This window comes from Galleria mellonella, unplaced genomic scaffold (assembly GCF_026898425.1).
Source record: "Galleria mellonella isolate WM207_F2 unplaced genomic scaffold, CSIRO_AGI_GalMel_v1 utg173, whole genome shotgun sequence".
NCBI lineage: Eukaryota > Metazoa > Arthropoda > Insecta > Lepidoptera > Pyralidae > Galleria > Galleria mellonella.
Window position 1 is genome coordinate 4008064 of NW_026442016.1, and position 21304 is coordinate 4029367.

The 21304-nt window shown below is 30.7% G+C and overlaps 1 protein-coding gene across 4 annotated transcripts in view; it reads left to right on the forward strand.

Annotated features, from left to right (window-relative positions):
* LOC113515566 (sushi, von Willebrand factor type A, EGF and pentraxin domain-containing protein 1) overlaps window positions 1–21304 on the forward strand; it is a 107734-nt gene that overhangs the window by 68800 nt on the left and 17630 nt on the right. For all 4 annotated transcript variants that reach the window (XM_026899826.3, XM_031912486.2, XM_026899825.3 and 1 more), the window contains 6 exons: window positions 17407–17488; window positions 18245–18558; window positions 18704–19825; window positions 20306–20485; window positions 20594–20776; window positions 20870–21154. In XM_026899826.3, coding sequence (XP_026755627.1) covers window positions 17407–17488; window positions 18245–18558; window positions 18704–19825; window positions 20306–20485; window positions 20594–20776; window positions 20870–21154 — 2166 coding nt within the window. The remainder of the gene's footprint in view (window positions 1–17406; window positions 17489–18244; window positions 18559–18703; window positions 19826–20305; window positions 20486–20593; window positions 20777–20869; window positions 21155–21304) is intronic.

A 21304-nucleotide genomic window follows, 5' to 3' on the forward strand; every position in this document is an offset into this window, starting at 1 on the left:
CAAATAAATCATATAGGATATTTTTATAACTTACCGTAGCATAATATCATATCGTACCATTTTACCGTTACGATATTATAGGACAGCAATATATATTTAGGTTTTTTCAGTGTCAGCAACGTGCACGTGACATCTTTAGTTTTGCAGCCGTACATAGGCTACAGTAACTATTTACCATCAGACGAGCTGTATGCTTGTTTGCCACCTTCGTGGTATAAAAAAAAGTTGTAAAATGTAACGATTTTGATTTTGAAGTTTCACGAAGCTATCATGAACATAGACAGCTTGTCAATATACATACATACATATACATACATATTTATGCGATGGATTTAAAAATAAATTGTAAATTGTTTATGAGTAATAATAATTTGACTCCATCAAATTCTCCTGAATAAAATGAACCTTATACAATGAAATGTTTCAGTTATTCATGTAAAAATGTTAGAGCTGATGCATACGTTTTACAAATACTCATTACTTGAGAACACTAACGAAGCTCACGGTTGTCGTTATTCATGGAATGTAGCAAACACCAGCGCAGATATATTGAGTCAATTTCGAATTGAAATTAGCACGTGTGACTTGTGAGTCTTCGTATTGACTCCTAACGAACTAGTTAACTGTTACTACGCAAACACGCTCAAACAAATAATTCTACATTCACACCTAATGTATTAAAACAATACGGAAGATATAAGAGTATAAATACTCATTGACAGTTTCTACTACAGGAAAACTAAAAAAAACACACACACACACACACACAATGAAAGCGTAAGTATATAGTGCGTCATTATACTGTTCAATAGTGATTCACTCTGGCTTCTCACGGGTAGATAAATAAAAAGAGTACAAATTTATTTAAAAAAAATACAACTCATAATACTATAGCTTTCTATAATCAAATATTTCAAGTATTTTATATAATACTTACTCAATCTAATACACATTACTTATCTCAATAGTAAACAACAAGAATGTACTTTTAACGAAATGACAGAATCACTCGTATAATGAGAAATTTATAAAGTAATGTGCTAGAGATATTTCTTCGGAGCCATTCACATAAAATATTAGTATACTGATAAAAATTTTTGCAATTTCGCTCGCGTGGAACCAAATATCTCCCGCTTGCTTCAGTATTTATAAAAGAGAAACTACTACAATCGTGATAAAATCAGTATGAAATCAACACAGTAATAAATATTATCGTTTCCAAAAAGACCAATCGAAAGTGATTTAGAATTGACAAAGATAAATATAGTCTCTTTTTTTAATAGAATTTAATGAAATGATAACCAAGGTTCGTTGGAATTATAACAAAAACACTCTATAAATGAAATATAAATAGTAACAAATGAAAATATTCTATAATTTAATCTATTTTTTATTTGTACAAATATTGAACATCAGAAGGCTGAAAAAAGTTATTATTTCGTTTACATTTTCATTCTACATTTACACATAAAAACGTTCACTCAATTTGAGAATCCCTTCCTTCTTAAAGTCTATTGAATAGCTCAATCACTGAATAGACTGCGACACCTAAATATGGATACTTGCCCCAAATACCCTTTGTTTAGTTGTGTAACAAAATAATAAATGAATGATGAAGGTTGATTAAACCTACACATATGTATATAATAACTCTTAGTTTCTTGTTGTAGGCGGTATAATTAGGCATAGTTACGCAGCCATTGATGTCAAGTTCGTCACTCACCTTATGTCTCAACCCTCATTATATAATAGGCATGTAAGTCAATGTTTAGGATTATAATATTATTTATGCTATGATGCTCACTGCTACTTCTCTTGAATGCTTTCCGCAGACATGAGACTTCTTGGAAAATCATATTCCTTTTGTAAGCCGTAAACTTGCATGAATATTTATTCTCGTACATATCTATCGTTCTACTTTGTTCGACAAGTCTTTTACTTTCGTGTAACATAGTAACCGTCGCCGATAGGCATGAACAACGTCATGAACAACACAGAATATATATTGTAATTCCCATGGTACCATTGATATGTTGCCATTTTTGAGAACTAAGGTATTATACTTTCCTACCCCATAATTTCACTGCCATATCTCTCTCTACAAACTGAAACGTAATGCAAACAGGTTATATAGCCTGCATTAAGCAATTATTATTTTAATGATGTCCGAGGATTATCACTAATATTACCATCATCATCACCTCAACCATTATCTGTTCACTGTTAAACATAGGCCATAGACTGCCATATGGAATGATCCTGAGCCATCCGCATCCACTGATTTCCTACATACATATCACATACATATATGTATACGAGGTATTTGTATAATTATCATATAACTAAATAAGTCACCCTACTTTGACAAATAACCGTAATGTATTTAAATATCGGTATTTTGACAGCTTCAATAAATTTGTAACTTTATATGTAAATTTCGAGCAATTCTCGAATTTACAAAAGGGACGGTACGTGATTGAATAGTAAAGCCCGATGTGTCCGCTTTGACACCCTATCTTCTTAATGGTGATAAAGTTACACATATCTCATAAACTACTTTAAATTTATCTTATATGTTTCTTCACAAAAAATTTTAATCATCCTCTTTTTACTATACTCGTCATAATTTAAATTTTTTACACTTTTATATTTTTTTTCGTCCAAACGAAATTTATAATATTAGATTTTCATTATATTTAACAGTACAGAAGGTCTAGAGGACAAACGACGTCATTCTCGCTCGACAACAAATTTAAATAACTTCTTCTAGATAATATGATACACAGATATCGAGTTAAATATTAACTTCTCAAATACAAATGTACATAAGTACATCGAGTTTAGAATTTAAAAACATTTCATTTAGTCTCCATCTGTCTCGAGTACTATGTATCTTTACTGAACACCTATTTCAATTTATCTAGCAACTCAATATTTTTCTATTTTTCTCCGCAAAAACTCTTTCAATAACAAACATAATTGTCTAACCCAAATCAAAATTAGTAAACATATAAATAATACATGCAAGTTGAGAACTTTTACTTTTAAGTCACTAAAAAATTTGGAATCGAGATATATTATATTCTTAACATAAAATTTGGTCAAACTAATTGTAATGTTGAATGTTCTTTATAATCCGCCTACATTAACTCAGTGGGTTAGCATCGGCTACCTTTTTATTATGCGGATTTCATCCACTACTTCCCCCCTCCACCCCACTATTCACATCGTCGTCAAAGTGAACAAAAATAAGTATGCCTTCTAAACTTTTAACTCTAAAACAATAAATCTATCGATATCAAACTAATAAATATTGCAAATAATGAACCTGAAACCATAGGACACATCAAGTTTACAAGTATACAAGAAACATTCATTAAATACAATTATTTCAGAGAGACGTTCCAGGAACTATAAGGGACTATTACCCCTACAAACTTGTTACAAACTGATTGGTTAAATGGGGGAGATAAAATTAATTTTAGCTTACTATTTCAATCTGTTTGGAAACCGCCGTCATAATCCTAACAATTATCTTGCAAATAACGGTTCACTGACTAATTATTAATTATACTTTTGATAATGCTCGGGTTTGGGTGAGTATCGGCCTCTTTTTTGTCATAAAAAAAATATGTGCCATATTATGTTTTGATCTTTGATCGCAGCTATTAAGAAATAAGCTTTTTATAATTATTAATTCTAGGGCAAAATAGGAAACGATATTTTTTAATATTTCTTATAAAAATAATCGTTGTTTATTGCGACTTCCAGAGGAATGAGATTTATAATAAATAAAGGGAATAGGATATTCTGACTGGTCCTTATAGAATTATATTCATGTATATGAATATACCTACACATATATTGTAATTTCAAACTCAAATTATCCTTATTCAAATTGACTTATTTACTACCACTTTTAAGTCATCATTTTTTATGAATCTGTTACAGTTGTTATTTACTGAGAAGAACCCGAAAGAAACTCAAGAGTTACTTTTTTAAATCTCTGTTAACATTGTGTATTTTTTGCATGTATGTATATTTAGACATAATCTAAAATTACGTAGTCATTAAAAAGCCTGTGCATCATCGAATAACACCATGCACATTTGTCATTCAAATACTCGCTTAGCGTGTAATTTGCTTTGTTCAATATGTATACCTTTTAAGAAAATTTGAAATTTATAATAGGTAGATAAGAAATATTCTTCAGTATCTAATTATAACATTTGATGCCCATTCCCATAAATGACCTATTAACTTTTCTAAACGATACTTCGGAACAGCAGTTTGAATTTGTATCTAGTGTTGAAATTATTGAAATCGCTGTTTAATTGAAATCATAAACCACTATAAGTATCAAAAATGATATACCTATTGTTAGGTAAACAACACAACCGTTCTTCAATATACTGGAGAAATTTTCTATTCTTTCCGAGTTATGAAGTTTGAGATCGTCCAAGATAAACGCAACGGACGCCAATGCATTTTACGATATCTTTACACCTTGCTACGTGCTCACGACTTGTTTATTGCCAACATGAATCACAATTTGATATTGTGTTGAAAATGTTGATATATGTAAAATGCTTGGGACAAAAGTATTGAACGTTTTAAAATACGTAGAAAATGTTGAAATATGTGAAATGTTGATGTTTTAAAATAGGCAAACATATTAATATAAATTAACTAGAATAAATACTTAATTTTTTTAATTCAGTTTAGAAACATCATTCATGTCATCATCATCATCATCATCGTCATCATATCAACCATTATTTGTCCAGGCCATTATTAGTTCAGGCCTACCTCTATTACGGGGTTTTACCAGTAGTTGCCACGCTTGAAAGGAGGATTGGCGACCACAGTTATGCTTTGATGATATTAAAGAGGGACACTGCTGCCCATCCCACGACCATTGAGTTCTCTTAGTCGTTTCTCACAATACCCGAGTTTTTTTTAATGGATAATAATGGAATGGCTGTCCCGCCTGCGCTAACGATATACGCTGGCGAAGCACTAACGAGAGATGACAGGCCAAAATGAAAAGGCAGGTCAGTTAGCCCATCGTGATGAATACACCTGGGATTCAGCACGATGGCTTGCAGGTAAGACCACGTGAAGGTCTACCTGATAGGACATATTGCTAGCAATGGGACTGGTGGTCAGCATTACTAACAGGATTGTTAGTAATGCTGACCACTAACAATCCCTCCACCTAATAACCGTGGGTTAGGAAGCTCAGCTCATATTGCCTTAATTACATTTAGAATTCTGTTGTAAAGAATTTTAGTAGCATACGAGTATTTTGCTTCTGTTAATTGAATGAATACATAAGTTATGTGTAACTCAACTACCAAGTGACATGACAGGTCAGTCGAAGAGCGCTTGACTACGGTTTGGAGCTCTCAAGATCAATTCCCAGACTCAAAATTTTTCATATACATGTTTGGATTACTTAAGTATGATTGTCTCTTGCTTCAAACAACACATAAGCCTTTGTCCGATAAGCCATATCATAGACCTTCACGTATAAGGAAGGCGGCTTATAACTCTTGATACCTGAGAACGAAACCCTCTCTTTAGTAGCATCCAGTAGTAGCTCGACTATGTATTAGAATATAATATTTATTTTAATTTTATAAAGAAATATTTTGTATAATATAAATATTTTGTAAATCACTACATAAAATACACTATATTAAGCTAAGATATAAATTACCCATATTCCAAATTTCATTTAAATCCGTTCAGTAGTTGTTGTGTGAAAGAGTAACAAATATAACGGATGGATGGACCATCCGTCTGTCCATCTATCCAACTATCGACACAAACATTTATTATATTAATAGGTTTCATTCTACAGTATACTTTCTTATATAAGAAAAATATAATATTAATATAAATATTATATTTTTCTGAATCTCTCATTAAATATGCATGTAGGATGTGAACTATAAACGTAGAGGTTAGAAGACGATCAAAAAATTAGATTTTATCGTGTGCCAAATATAATTTATCGTCAAGAATATTTGCTCACCACTTCAATAATAAATTTATTGAAAATTCTCATGCCAAGATTTGTAGTCAAAACGTAATAATATATTAAGCGGCTTCGTCTACATCGATTCTCGGTTTCAAAAGTACTCATTTTATATTGTAAAGATAATTAAATTATATACTCAATTAATTACACATATATACACACCTTACATACCTCTATCTTTGTCGCCATTTTTGTTATAAAAAAAATATAAAGTCAGTAATTACAGCGACCTTATTACTACAAATAATATCTTTCCCACCCTTGTCCCTACACAACATTTTTATACTGTTCCCCATAGTAAAAAGTCAATAAAATGAACATTGTGGTTTTGTAGACGACCCCTTGGTACAAATAACGGGGTCTTGCTGGTCATAAACTCCAAAACAGAAGCATATTAAACATTGTGCAAACGCAGTCAGTTTCACAGCAACTGCCATGAAATATTGAACCGGTCGCCTGTTTTTGAAACAATAAATAAATGGAAAATACGATAAATATATATAACTTTTTTTTACTTTTTACTAATCACCTTGTTCTTTTATTCCTTGCGTTGTATAATTAAAATAAAAATATACAAATTCCTTCATTCATTTAATAAAAAATGTTGCTGTGTTTACTTCGCATTTTCCTTTTGCAGTATGCAAAAATAAAAGTTACTGTAACAAAATTGTAATATTCTATTAATATTATAAACATAAAATTCGTGAAAATATTAGATTATTACACTGAATACTTTTTTATACGAATTTGTCTTTTATATCAATTTTCATAAAAAATACCTATAGCCTAGTTGGTACAATTGCTTGGTAGTAGAAACTCGTATGGAGCAGAAGCATCTATGTTGACGTCATTTCTTTCTCTCTCTCTCTCTTTCACTCTATCTCTCTTTCTTTCTCTCTCTCTCTCTCTCTCTAATAAAGACATGAGTAAAAGAAGAAAAAAAAGAAGAACTGCATATGAACAATTTTTTTCTGTCTGTATTCATAATAGTATCATTACAAGTGAATTACGATATGAAGAAGTATATATCAATATAATTGAGAAATAAAATAGCTGTTTAACGGTAGAAACAACAGTGGGACAGAAGTACCCATGCACAATTAATTATGAATCGCATCGTATAAATGGACGTTACAGATGAGAGGAATGCTGCGTTATCGATCGGCGGTAATTGCGCTTGCTAGTTTCTTGTATTTATGTATTTCAGCGGGTCTAACCGTTAGCTTAGCCTGGCCTACAACAAGCTACCAGTTTAATAACATCTTGTCTTAAATTACTACCTTTCCTTGGATAGAGGCCTATATATATATATATATATATATATATATATATATATATATATATATATATATATATATATATATATATATATATATATATATATATATATATATATATATATATAGTTCGTCATTTGTAACTAAGTTGTATATATCTTATATATCTAAATATTTGAAGCCAAATTAATGTAAAAGTTCTATTAAAAACATAGACCTAGTTGAACTTCAATACATAGATTTTGTATATAAAAAAACAATAGTAGTTTCAATAGTTACAAAATTTAAATAATTATAATTACACGGGAATAAATTCTATAAATTGAAAAAAGAGTTATAAATATCTGTTTAGGAAAATTAACAAAATTACAGAAGAAAATATTTAATGTAAATTAATATTGAGAACTGCTTTTTATTATGTAACTAATAATATATTTATTTAGTAATTACAACAAGAAATAACTAATTATTGCAAGATATTGAGTATATTCCTACTCTGAAAAATAATAATATAATATTATAAATAAATATTACAAATGCGAAAGTTTCTAACGATGGATAAATGTTTGTTACTGTTTCACGCAAAAACTACTATACAAATTTGAATGAAATTTAGTAAACGAGTAGGGTGTAGCCTAACTTAACACATATGATACTATAACTGATTAACACAGGTAAAGCCGCAGGATGTAACTAGTATAGGATATATCCGGTTTGAAATTATATCAAATATTATATATTTAGATTAAAAACAACATATATGTACCTAATTAATTATTCATTATTATTCCATAACATTTTTTATAGTGCATTCAAATTAACATTATTTTGTCGATTATGGTAATAGATACCTAACATGCCTCGAATTATATCATCAAATAACACAATATTGCGGCAATGACACGATCTAACATTGAATAATATCTGCTACTGAAATCTAATAACATAATTGTCTCGAACAGCGATACCCGCAATTGAAACATATCACACAACAACAAGAAACAAACTCCCCGTGGAATCTAACATCACAAGGTTCAAACCCAGCCACGGAACGTGACGATTATGTAGTTTCAGCAAAACTAAGCTCAATACAAGCACCGCAAGTTATCAGCATCATTATCTTAACGACGTCAACGTCAACGGCATACAGTTTTGATCAATCCAAGCGTAAAGCGATAAGTTTTCTTAAACACATAATAATGAAACATAAATAATTACCAGTTTTGCCTTATAATCTGTGAGTGACAACTCTTAGTTACTGTTTTTTGGTCTAATTCCAACATGGTTATTTGATATTCGTGTAGACATAGTAATGGTTAATCCCTATTAGGACAGATTGTGGTATCTTGAATAAGGATTCCTAGTAGGACCTCCGCTAAAAATGGATCCTTCTCGAAAGATTAGTGAGCTTGCTTACTTATACTAATAGTGACAGAACTATACCAAATTCCAGTAAACTCGTAACCAGTCGATAAATTTTATACGTTTGTACAATTTATACCTTTTATCTTTGTATTTCTAATTAGGTGGGCGTATAATAATATTTTATCCTTTCAACCGACTTCGAAAAAGAGGTTGTCAGGTTTAGAAAATTATTTTTTTTATCTGAAGGAATATACTTGCAAATTAGTCCGATATAAATAAATGTTATCAAAATCGATTCAATAGTTCAGTTTAAATTCAATATAATTGGTTTTGCTACATCAATTGCGCTAATCAGTTATTATTATTTTTTTGTTAAACACAAATTAATCTGTTCTATTATCATTTTATTTATGATCTATTACAAAATCCACAAAATTAAGTTAAAAATTTTAGCTTGTTTGACAGAATAGCAATTTTTTATACATATGTATATTATACATTGAAATACAAGATAACTGCTAAAACCATAAGTCTATATTTTTTATTTGTATAATAATGGTTTTTCAGTATGCATAAATAATTTATAGAAAATTAACTAATTAAATCATTGACTTTTAAGGTTTGTTCATGTGGGTATACGTCAAGTACGAGCGATTAGTACCTACATAATCTGGGCACGCATCTGCTGTGACATTTGGAGCATCGAAATCTGGGTCAGTTGCTTAGTAAGGCGGTCTTGATGCCGCGCATCGATGCGGCATATAACAATGGCACTCAAATTGTTCTACAACCACTTATTATTGCTTATTTCTGGAAAATGTGTAGTGTAAATTAAAAAGTAGCTTGCTCTTCTTCAAATAGGCATTTAAGATTATACATTGACAAGAGGAATTTGGCAAGAATAAATGAAAATTTGTGTTTAGATAAGACATATTTTAAAACATAATATGAAACATTAAAATATGTGTTAAAACTGGACATATAATTACATAATAAAATTACCTATACGAAATGCTTACTTAGAGACAGCAATTTTCGAAGTAAATAAATATAAGGAAATAAAATTGTACTGTCAAAAATCATAGTAGCTATTAATTTCTTAGTAAGCTATAAATCAAATGAAGTATCACATAACTACTAGTTCCATAGAAGTATGTAAGGAGGAGGGGGGGGGGATGTGCCCACCCCATAATTGTCTGGTGCCAATCCCAAGATCCAAGCGAAGCTTCAAAAAGACGTCTGAGAGTACATATAGGCCTTTTTAAAGGGTCAATCCCACACTAGAAAATAATCTTAAACATGCCAATGACTGTCTTATACATACTATTTTTACAGGACTATAAATACTAAAGGCTATAAATACTACACAACATAAACATCACAATTGATTGGATATTTTTTATCTTCTAAACAATACGAGCTTTGTGCTTGTAGAGTCAATTGAGCGGTAAACGGCTGGACAACCTTGAAATCTCATTTGTAATGAGTGAAAGGCGCCACGCATGTCTCGAACATGACTCATAACTAACTTGCATACGAATTTATTATATTGTACCCACACAAGGTATCAGTATATTTTAATAATAAGAATAAACCTTGAAAAAGGATAAACCTAGAACGTGAGAATGAGCTATGAATGATAACTTATATTCGAAAAACTAATAACTTATCTAGTTAAGTATTTCAGTTAAAATTAGTTGACTAAAAATCTATAGGTATTGGTGGTTACTAATACTTATAGATTTCACGGTTCTTTTTCTATAAGTATTCTTTCTATAAGTAGTCCTTTTATTTCTAGTCACATCACATTAATACTAATAATATAATATATTTACTGTAATTTCTTTATTTACACTTTATTTATTTATCATGCCGCATGGATTGGTATAGTTTTATTTTTAGTTTTTCATCTTTTCTTTTAATGTAGTATGCTTTATTTCCTTGGTCACCTCATGAAAAATTTTGGCAATGAAAAGAAGTGAGTGGCATGGAATTCTTACCCTATTATCATACAGAAATTTAAGTTTTAATAAAAATGGAATAAATAAAATTTATATAACCAATAAAGCTTATATTCAGAACTATATACTACAGACTCCCTTTGTGACATATCATCTATTCGTACACAACACTTGATAGTAACAGAATCTCCAATGCACTTGTAGGTGAGCATGCATCATTCAATACTAGTGGAGGGCTCTTTGGCGAGCTCTCAGCACAATTGTCCGCCAGAGAGTGCCGTGATACTGGATACCTAGCTTAGCTCTCTGGACAGTTATAAATGTAGTCATCCGTATACATCGTCATGGGAACAGAGTCTCGTATCGCTGAACACTCATTAGTTTCATACTGCTCACACCTAAGCCACCAAATCCTTGTATGTTACATAGATTATCAACTAAATTCTTAATATAAGCTTTATTGCTGCTTGAAAACATATGTTTATATTTATTTTATATTTTCGTATAATACTTAGGTATATAATAATATACCGCAGATACTATCCTTAATTCATAATAATACTAACTTTTACTTACGACGACAAAACGTTAAGGCACTATAGATTAAAAACAAACTCACTTTCACATTTATAATATTAGTAAGGATACCTACATCACATCATAGATTAAAATCCTGGAGATCTATATATAATATATTAGAGCTGTCCTCAATAGGAATAAGTAGAAATATTATATATAAAAATTGAAAATATTCCTAATAAACCTTTCCTCAGAATCCAAAGACGTTCTCGAAACCATATCAACACATTCTAACTTAATAGTAGTCGATTTTCATAATCATAAAAAAAAAACTACTTTTTAATATTCTTTTCATCTTGTCGTAACAAGTGTATCGTAATACATACTTATACAAAAAATAACATTAATCGAGTTTTTTAGCTTTTAGTCCTTTTATATTATACAGTCAGATCTGAATAATAAATGTCTCAACAACTATTAAACCTCGTCATGTTTACCATTAAACTTTTAATTTTTAACTAGTTGGAGAGACTTGAGATTGTCTCTGCAACTTAAAGTTAGTAAAAATTTAATGCTTTCTAAAAGTAATGACACTTTTACAAAGTATTAATATATTTATGAGTATTACAGTAAGTATTAATTATGTTATAAAAATTAGTTAAAAATAAAAAAAATGAAAAACAAATAATTCGAAAAAGTTTAACTTTTAAAAAACATTTAATTGACAAAAATTATTTTATGCATATATATTTTATCTAACAATGAATTGAATTGAATTGCATGTTAATGTAATATTTATTTTCCAACGGCTAACAAAAATCCTTGAATAAAAATGAAATTTTATCTATTGAGACAACAGTTATTTATATTGTATAAATTTTTTAAGTATATACATACATTATACAAGTATATATATATATATATATATTGTGACCTTTGAAATTTACATAACGACCGCACGAACGAAATGAAAACATAAATTAATATTTAAATTTTTTTATAATCCACCACGCACTGGATCAAAGGGGTATAAAATTCATAAATACCGGCACGAACACAAAACATTGGAGAATGCCGACAAAAGGGGAAGCTCTGTTGATATCATTTGGTGTTTTGTTTGTTTGTTGCTATACCGAGTAACTATTCGGTTCAGGAACTGCAAGCCGCTAACTATATCGCGCATCGAAGACGAGATCTCGAGCTTTACTTACTTCAACTACGATGTACTCGAAAAAATAGGAATTTGTTTCTAATTTAATTCTAAAATATTCATAAATAAAAACGTAAACAAAAAATACTTACTAACATATACTTATTTATGATTATTATAAAAATATATGGAATTGAGTTTGTTTGTTCATTTGTTATTTCTTGACGCCTTATCAGCTCAATCAACCATCATGAAATTTAATATACACGTTGTATTTGATATGGAAAAGAACATAAGCTACTTTTTATCAGGTCAATCAATATATCCCGGCACGCCGATCAAGTCACGGGCAAAATCAAATACATAATATTTATTACGTAAGATTTATTTTTAACCAATTTCAAAAAAGAAAAAGGCTCTCAATTCGGTTGTACTTTTATATTTGTTACCTCAGAACTCCGTCATTTATGAACCAATTTGGAAAATTATTCTTTTATCTGAAAGGATATACTTTCAGATTAATCCTATAGAAATTTTACGAAAATTTGATCAATATTTTAATTTTAAAATTAAAATTACTAGTTTCATCATGATTAAGATTATGTTTTTTTTTTTTTGTGGAACATGTATTTGTATGAATTTATCTAAGAACTTTTAGAGGCACTAATTATAGCAAATAGTACAATAACCTAATGGATACAAAGATGTGTACTAAATATGCCTATCATCTAATACTTTTACAAGATATTTCTAGAACGGAAAATTTCGTAACAAAAACATACTCTGTGGTCAAATACTGCGCTTATTCCGCAACTTTGATATCGTGACCATATGTGCAGAATTGGTACTACAATGAAACTCGATATTTGGGATAGCACTGAATAAATGTTTTTCTTTACGTCATACAAGGCCTAAAAACATAAATACTACCACGTGTACAAGGACTCTAATTATAAAGAAAAAGAAATGTAATATCGTCATCATCATATCAGCCTTTAACTGTCGACTGCTAAACATAAGCCTCCTCCTTGAGGGGGGATATGCCAGTTGTTGCCACGCTTGGCAGGCGGATTGTCAACCGCAGTTCGCCTTTAGAGTTTTTTTTTTTTATTTGTACAACTTAGAATGGCAAACAAGCTGACGGCCCACCTGATGGAAAGTGGTAACTGTCGCCTATAGACATGAGCAGTACCATGGGCATAATAGAGTATACTGTTTCGCCCATGATACCCCCCATGCGTTGCCATTCCTAAGGACTGAGATGTTATTCCTCTGTACCCAGTAAATTCACGCCATGTTTTAAGAGGAACGCTGCTGCCGATCCCTCGCGCTCCCTTAATCGCCTATTACAACACCCGCGGGAAGGAAAGAGTGGCCTAACATATGTAAAATAATTTTTGATCATTTAATGTCTCTAAAACTCTGCCCGACAGTTTCAGTTATGCATTAAGCAATAAATCACTCAATCGACCTTGGGGAAAGTTATTCAGATTCGCAGCAGTTTCAACTGTGCTTTAATCAGTCAATCGGTTTGTTTTTCATTGTATTTAAATAGATAAATAATAGGTATAGACGATCTGTTATATAGTACTCATAATACAAGCCTTAGTTAATAAGAAAATAATAACGCAAGCATGGGTAATATGGATACCGATACAATATCTATATATTGAGTTCCTCTGGACATTGGTGGTGGAAAAAAGTTCATCGCCCATTCCTGTATCGCCCATATCGGTCGGATATATATTTTCGAATATGTTAAGAGTCTACTATCCAATATTATTTTTTGAATAACTGAATTTTGTTATATTCATTATTGAGCCAATATACATATATTTTTAAAAAATATATATTACCCATCCCTAAAATAACACACTGTTATATGTCCAGTAAAATTTATATACGTCACAAACTATACAAAGATTTACACAGAGACATGAAATGGTTAAATTAAATTCACAGCGCGGTAACATAACATAATATGTGGGTCAGTCACATCACACTGCAGCGTTGTGAACGCAGTGAAGCATGCATCCATCCATACTCTTTGCTTCGCGATTAGTCGCCAAATGCACGCTCTATTTACTACGAGCGTGCGAATACAATGCTAATTATATTATTACTAATACGAAATTTGAAAAACAAAACCAGATATTTCAATCGTTTTACACTTTTTATGAAAAAGAAATTAGTTTTAGTCCGAATATCGTGAATGTACTATATAATGTAGTATGTACATAAAAAAATTTGTAGGTAACACAGAGCAAGTATTTACCACATTGTTCGAAAATCAATAAAACCCCTACACAATACCCGGTCTCGTCAACATAAAGACAAACATATCATACCAGCTATCCATTGCTGAACATAACGTAATATTAACTTAAAAAATTACAACAATTTCACGATATCTTCACTAATTCTGAAAGAATTTTGTTGAAGTTTTTCTTAACGAAACATTTACTTCCGTCCTATTTCCATACTAATTTATCCAAACTAAAGTCGACCTTTTAATGTCTCAATTTAAAATTTTTATAATATTTTTAATAGATAATAAAGTACAACTACCTAACAACATTATGGTATACAGGTTTTTGAATTAGCATTTTACACAAAACAACAACTTTACAATTCTATGTAATATGGTAATACCGTGATAAGACAGGTAATTTATATTTAAGAATTATACTCAGGTACTTATTTTCTATTCTACTTCCGTTTATTTATACTAATACTTTTGCTACTACTTCATAAGGGATTACAATTCTGAACATATTTATTTTTATTCGTGTACACTAAATTTAGCTCTATTATTAGAATAACATATAATAATTATATAATAACCATGAATATTTGCCGTGTGGCCCCGACATCAAATGAGTCACTTTTTCCCTTCCTGTGAGTATCTAAGAGAACTTAAGAACGAGAGATGGACAGCAGCGTCCCTCTCATAACATGACCAAAAGGCTAACTGCGGTTGCCAATTTGCCTGCCAAGCGTGGCAACTACTGGCAATGGACAGTTAACGGCTGATATGATGACGACGATGATGAACCATGAATATTCCAAATTTAACTTTCCGGTTATCACCTCAATAGACGCTAATATTCAGTTTAAGATGTATGTATTAATAAGCAAAATCTCATTCAACTATTCCGCGATGCATTGAAATGAATCTTTAGGTTAAATTTAACGTTCAATTTATAAATATTAACACCATGCTAACCATTTTAAGTAGGATGTTCGTACCTTTTCGAATTACACAAGCAAAATCCCCGATCAATGGCGTAATCTCCTGTAATCTGTTGTTCACGAGTACGTACCCTAACAAATTGAAGTGCGGTCGCTTTGTAGGGGTGCAAATTTTTCGTCAAATTGTTTTTCCTTCTCTGTGAGTGAGGTATAAATAGTAAACAAGTGGAGTTGATCTAATTTAACTCAAACCACACTAATCTCTACTAATACGGTACATGTGAAAGTAAGTTTGTTTGTTTGATACCTTTTGGTAGATCAACGGCTTAACTATTTGTAATGATTTTGATATACGTATACTATATGGCATAAAAAAGGATTATTTTAGTTCTTATAATAGTAAATGAATTATAGTTATTTATATACTATACAATATTGTTTTTTTTAACAAATGTAATTAATATAAATCAATGTACTCACGACGTCGGGTCGTCAAAGGCATGATTTTTGATAATTAATAAAATAAACTAACAAATCACATTCGTAAAATAGTAACACTAGAGCAAGTTTGGATTAATCCGTACATAATTGAAAAATGATTGCTATAATGGTTCAAGCATTTCGATAGAATATCAAATGAGAGAACGAGAAAAAAATTAACATAATAATTTATTACATTTCTGTTTTTTACGGTTGACTGGAAGAGAGTGCTATATAGCTTTAAGTCACCGTTTGTACTAAGCATTTTTTGTAATGTGGTCAATAAAGAATAAATAAATCAAATAAATAAATAATATGATATTAGTTTGTATCCATAACTTCACGGAGATATATTGATTTATCGGGATAATAATTTGCCTCTCTCTTTTTCATATCAATCTTTTCGAATTTCATGCCACAATAGTTATGAAAATTCGAAATAAAAATTTTATTCAACCGTAAGAAAAGAATAAACAAACTTTAACCTTATAATATTAGTGAAATTTTATCACGCTTTTATGTCTACTGCTTAGTCTGAGTTGTAAATTATCGTTTTGTGAAAGTTTAATATCAATAAATTGCCAAATTAAATATTAATTAATTAATCCGAAGACTGAATTCATATCTAAAATAGAATTATTAATTGTATTTAAAAAAAAAACTTTCTAAAAATATCAAAGAACTGCGAATAAAATTTCCATATTTTGTATGATAATGAATATCCATGGAACCAGTGCAAACTAGTCACAAATTTAAGAATAATCACTAACTCGAGGTCTCTGACCCCGAGACTATTGACATTTTTCAATAGCAAGTCAAACAAGCGAACGACAGTTCAAATAGCACATACGTAGTCTTGAAAGGCATTTCTTTACTCGCTTCAAGCATTCAGTATCAACAATGGTTTTTCTTGAGCTAAATATTAAGCAATATATACACCTAAATAATAAAAATAAGAATCCAGAGAAATTACATTCGAAAGTGAATACTTTCTGAAACGTCAAAAATTGAAACGAGACGTTTCTACATATACTTAATATATATTCACACAAATTGCAACAATATTGTAATATTAAATACAGCCTGGACTAAAATTTGATTAACACTCAATTTGTCATAATCCCTATAGATTTCACCAACACACACAAGTCGTTTCCTTATTTCGTACCCTACTTATTTAACTTGATTTTTTATGATTTTTATCCGATTCTATTTACGCTAACCTTATAAATAAGTAATCATATAATAATATACATAGTAATCAATAAACAAATAGTATCAAATCTTTGATCAAACAAATAATAAGTTAATTAAACCAACACTCGAGATAATTATGTAAAAAAAAACTATAACACAGGAATTTCCTCGTAATAACTACATACTTATGTCATATTAAATTGATATTTTTTGTTTCAGGCTGGGAACTAAAAGGCTTACACTGTTATAAATTCTTCAATATAAGACATTCATGGGAAAAATCAGCAGAATTATGTCGAAGGTAAGTAAAATAACGTTTCATTAATTAATTAGATAAAATACTAGCGGACATACAAGCGTGACTTACAGGGTCATATTATATGCAGACTGTCAACTTGGCGATCGAAAGCAGTAGCGGGCATTTCCGTATTTGTCGCTCATCATTTAATATATCCTATTACTGGTCACTATAATCTATAATAAAAAAAATCGAATGACACGGTTGCTTTATGTAAACAAATTCACACATTCCGAAGTCTTAACCGAGCCAATGAAAACAATCTTTTCTAAATCGATTCCAGTTTTATTTTATATTATATTATTATTTTATTTAATATTGTACTAGTTTCTCATTAAACAGACAGACAATGTTACATTTATAAAAAAATATAAAATATTACTGCTTAGAGCTGTATTTATACAGATCACTCATTCATTCCAGTGATATTATCTATTATTTACCTAATCTAATCACGATTTCTCTCGACAACTCCTAAATAAAATTTAATTCCTTATTTTTTCTTTGAATATTTGTTATATCTCTAACTTCTAAAAGAATCAATCTCGCATATAAATCGCTATTTTTTTAAATAATATCTTATTTCCTTATATATATTATGAAAACAGGTTTTCTCAATTATGAATAAGACTACAGATAATTTTTGTCCCTTATAAATACGACTGAAATAAATCTTGTGAGAATAACTTGGATATTTAAAATAGGAATATTTTTTTTTTATTTTTATCAGTGGTATAATTATAATAATTATGTTTTCAGATACGGTAGCGAATTAATGGTTGTAGACAGCTATACAGAAAACAATATGACAGCCAGCATGGTACCATCTAGTCCTAGCAACAATCATTATTGGTTAGGACTTGCAACTGTAGATGATCTGCGAACAAACACACTAGAGTCAGCAGCCGGCACCTTAGTATCACAATATGCTGGTTTTTGGGATTTGCGACAGCCAAATCCAAAGGACGGTGAATGTGTGGATGTTCATGTCACATCAGATAGCCAATCATGGGAATTAACTACATGTGAAACTCTGTTGCCTTTCATGTGCAGAGCTAATGCCTGTCCTGCTGGTAAGTGACAATTAAATAACTTTTCGGCAATTTGTTCTTTTAGTAGGTTAATCCGATTATAAACAATTAAACATTAATCAAAGGAAGTTTAAAGTCAATGCTGAGGTTGTTAAGACAATAGCTTTTATATTTTCTTTTCTTTTAGGAACCTTCCATTGTTCAAACGGAAGATGTATAAACGCAGCCTTCAAATGTGACAAGCAAGACGATTGTGGTGATGCATCCGACGAAATGGATTGTGCTTCTGAATGTCATTTCTATATGGCTAGCAGTGGTGATGTGGTAGAAAGCCCAAATTACCCTCACAAGTACCCAGCATTTAGTGAATGTAAATGGACACTCGAAGGCCCACAAGGGCAAAATATTGTTTTACAGTTCCAAGATTTTGAAACCGAGAAGTCATTCGACACAGTTCAAATTCTCGTTGGAGGCAGAACTGAAGATAAATCAGTGAATTTAGCGACATTATCAGGCAAACAAGATCTATCTAATAAACTTTACGTATCTGCTTCTAACTTTATGATTATTAAATTTAGTACAGACGGATCTGTAGAAAGAAAAGGTTTCCGCGCTTCTTGGAAGACTGAATCATCTAACTGTGGTGGCATTCTTAGGGCTACACCTCAGGGTCAAATCCTAACATCACCTGGCTATCCTAATGGCTATCCTGGCGGATTAGAATGCATGTATATAATTGAAGCTCAGCCAGGTAGAATAGTTTCTCTCGAAATTGCAGATCTAGAATTAGGAATAAACAGAGATTATATTGTAGTAAAGGATGGAAATAGTCCTTCTAGTCCGGTTCTTGCAAGACTAACTGGACCCGGTGAAGAAAATCAAAAAGTAGTTATTTCTACAACAAATCATCTTTACATGTACTTTAGAACAAGTCTCGGGGATTCTAAAAAAGGATTCAATATGAGATACTCACAAGGCTGTAGAGCTACAATAATAGCTTCAAATGGAACTTTCACGTCTCCTGCTTACGGCTTAAGTAACTATCCTAATAATCAAGAATGTTTATATAGAATAAAAAATCCAAATGGTGGGCCACTGTCATTGAAATTTGATGAATTTAATATCCATCCTACTGATATCGTACAAGTATTTGACGGCTCAAGTACGAGTGGCTTGAGATTGCATTCTGAAAATGGATTTATTGTTAAACCTAGGATAACATTAACTGCATCGAGTGGTGAAATGCTAATACGATTTGTATCTGATGCGTTACATAACGGAGCTGGATGGAAGGCTACATTCTCTGCAGGTAATAATAATTTTCATACAATTTGAAATGGTAAATAAATTGACGATGTCTTTGCTAGAAAGTGCTAACCATCTATTTAATAACTACAACTCAAAATCCATAATTTATTGAAATAGTTAATTAAAAATAGTTATACAATTAGATATACATTCTAAATAGTAAAAAAAAATGTTAAAATACTATTTATTATCTGTTACCTCATGATAAAACAAGCAACTGTAATTTGTGAAGAAAAATGCATTTTATTCAATTGTCATGAGTAAATTCTCAAACACGCGTGACTCTGAGCCTATAGAAACCAGGATTTTTTTTATACTTTATAAAGCCAACTGTTGTTATATTTATTACTTAATTCGAAAATGCAAACATACTACAACACTATTTCATACCTATTTATCTTTCTTTGTAATTCTCCTTCGAAAAACGCTAAGCGTGACTATTATATTCTCGAAGTACATAAAAATATTTATAACATTTCAGATTGTCCACCTTTAAAGTCTGGGATAGGTGCTTTAGCATCAAACAGAGACACGGCCTTTGGAACCGTAAGCACATTCTCTTGTCCAATTGGTCAAGAATTTGCCACTGGTAAACCGCGAATTACTACACAATGCTTAGATGGCGGAAAGTGGTCAACAACATACATTCCTAGCTGTCAAGGTACGTAACAGAGTGCAATAATAACAACTTATGTGAGTGTATACATATTTTTTTATTTCTTTATTCAAATCTGTATCAAATCATAAAATACATATATAAACTTTTCAGAGGTCTATTGTGGTCCTGTCCCACAAATAGATAATGGATTCTCCATCGGTTCTACAAATGTTACTTACCGTGGTGTTGCTACTTACCAGTGTTATGCTGGATTTGCTTTTCCCACCGGACAGCCTATTGAAAAAATATCTTGCTTATCAGACGGACGATGGGAAAGAACCCCTACATGTCTTGGTAAGCACTACAACGACATATCTATTGTCAATTGGCCAATATTTTCTATTTTTAAATAATAATGTAACAATAACAATAATTTGTTTTTCATAGCATCTCAGTGTGTCGCTCTTCCTGATGTACCACATGCAAACGTAACTATTTTAAATGGAGGCGGCCGCAGTTACGGTACTATTATCCGATATGAGTGCGAACCTGGATATGTTCGTTCAGGACAACCAGTTCTACTATGTATGAGCAATGGCACATGGTCTGGTGACGTACCATCATGTTCCAAGGCAATCTGTCCTAAATTCCCTGAAATAAAAAATGGTTTCATTGTTGATCAAAGTAGAATTTATATGTTTGGAGACGAAGCACGTGTTCAATGCTTTAAAGGTATATTTAAATTATTTTTATTAAATATATTTTCGAATAAATTATATTTTACAATTAACTCTAAAGAGATATATTTGCCTAGAACAATTATATTTAATAATTTGGTTAACAAAACGTATCAAATATCGATAATTTTATTTTATAATGTGT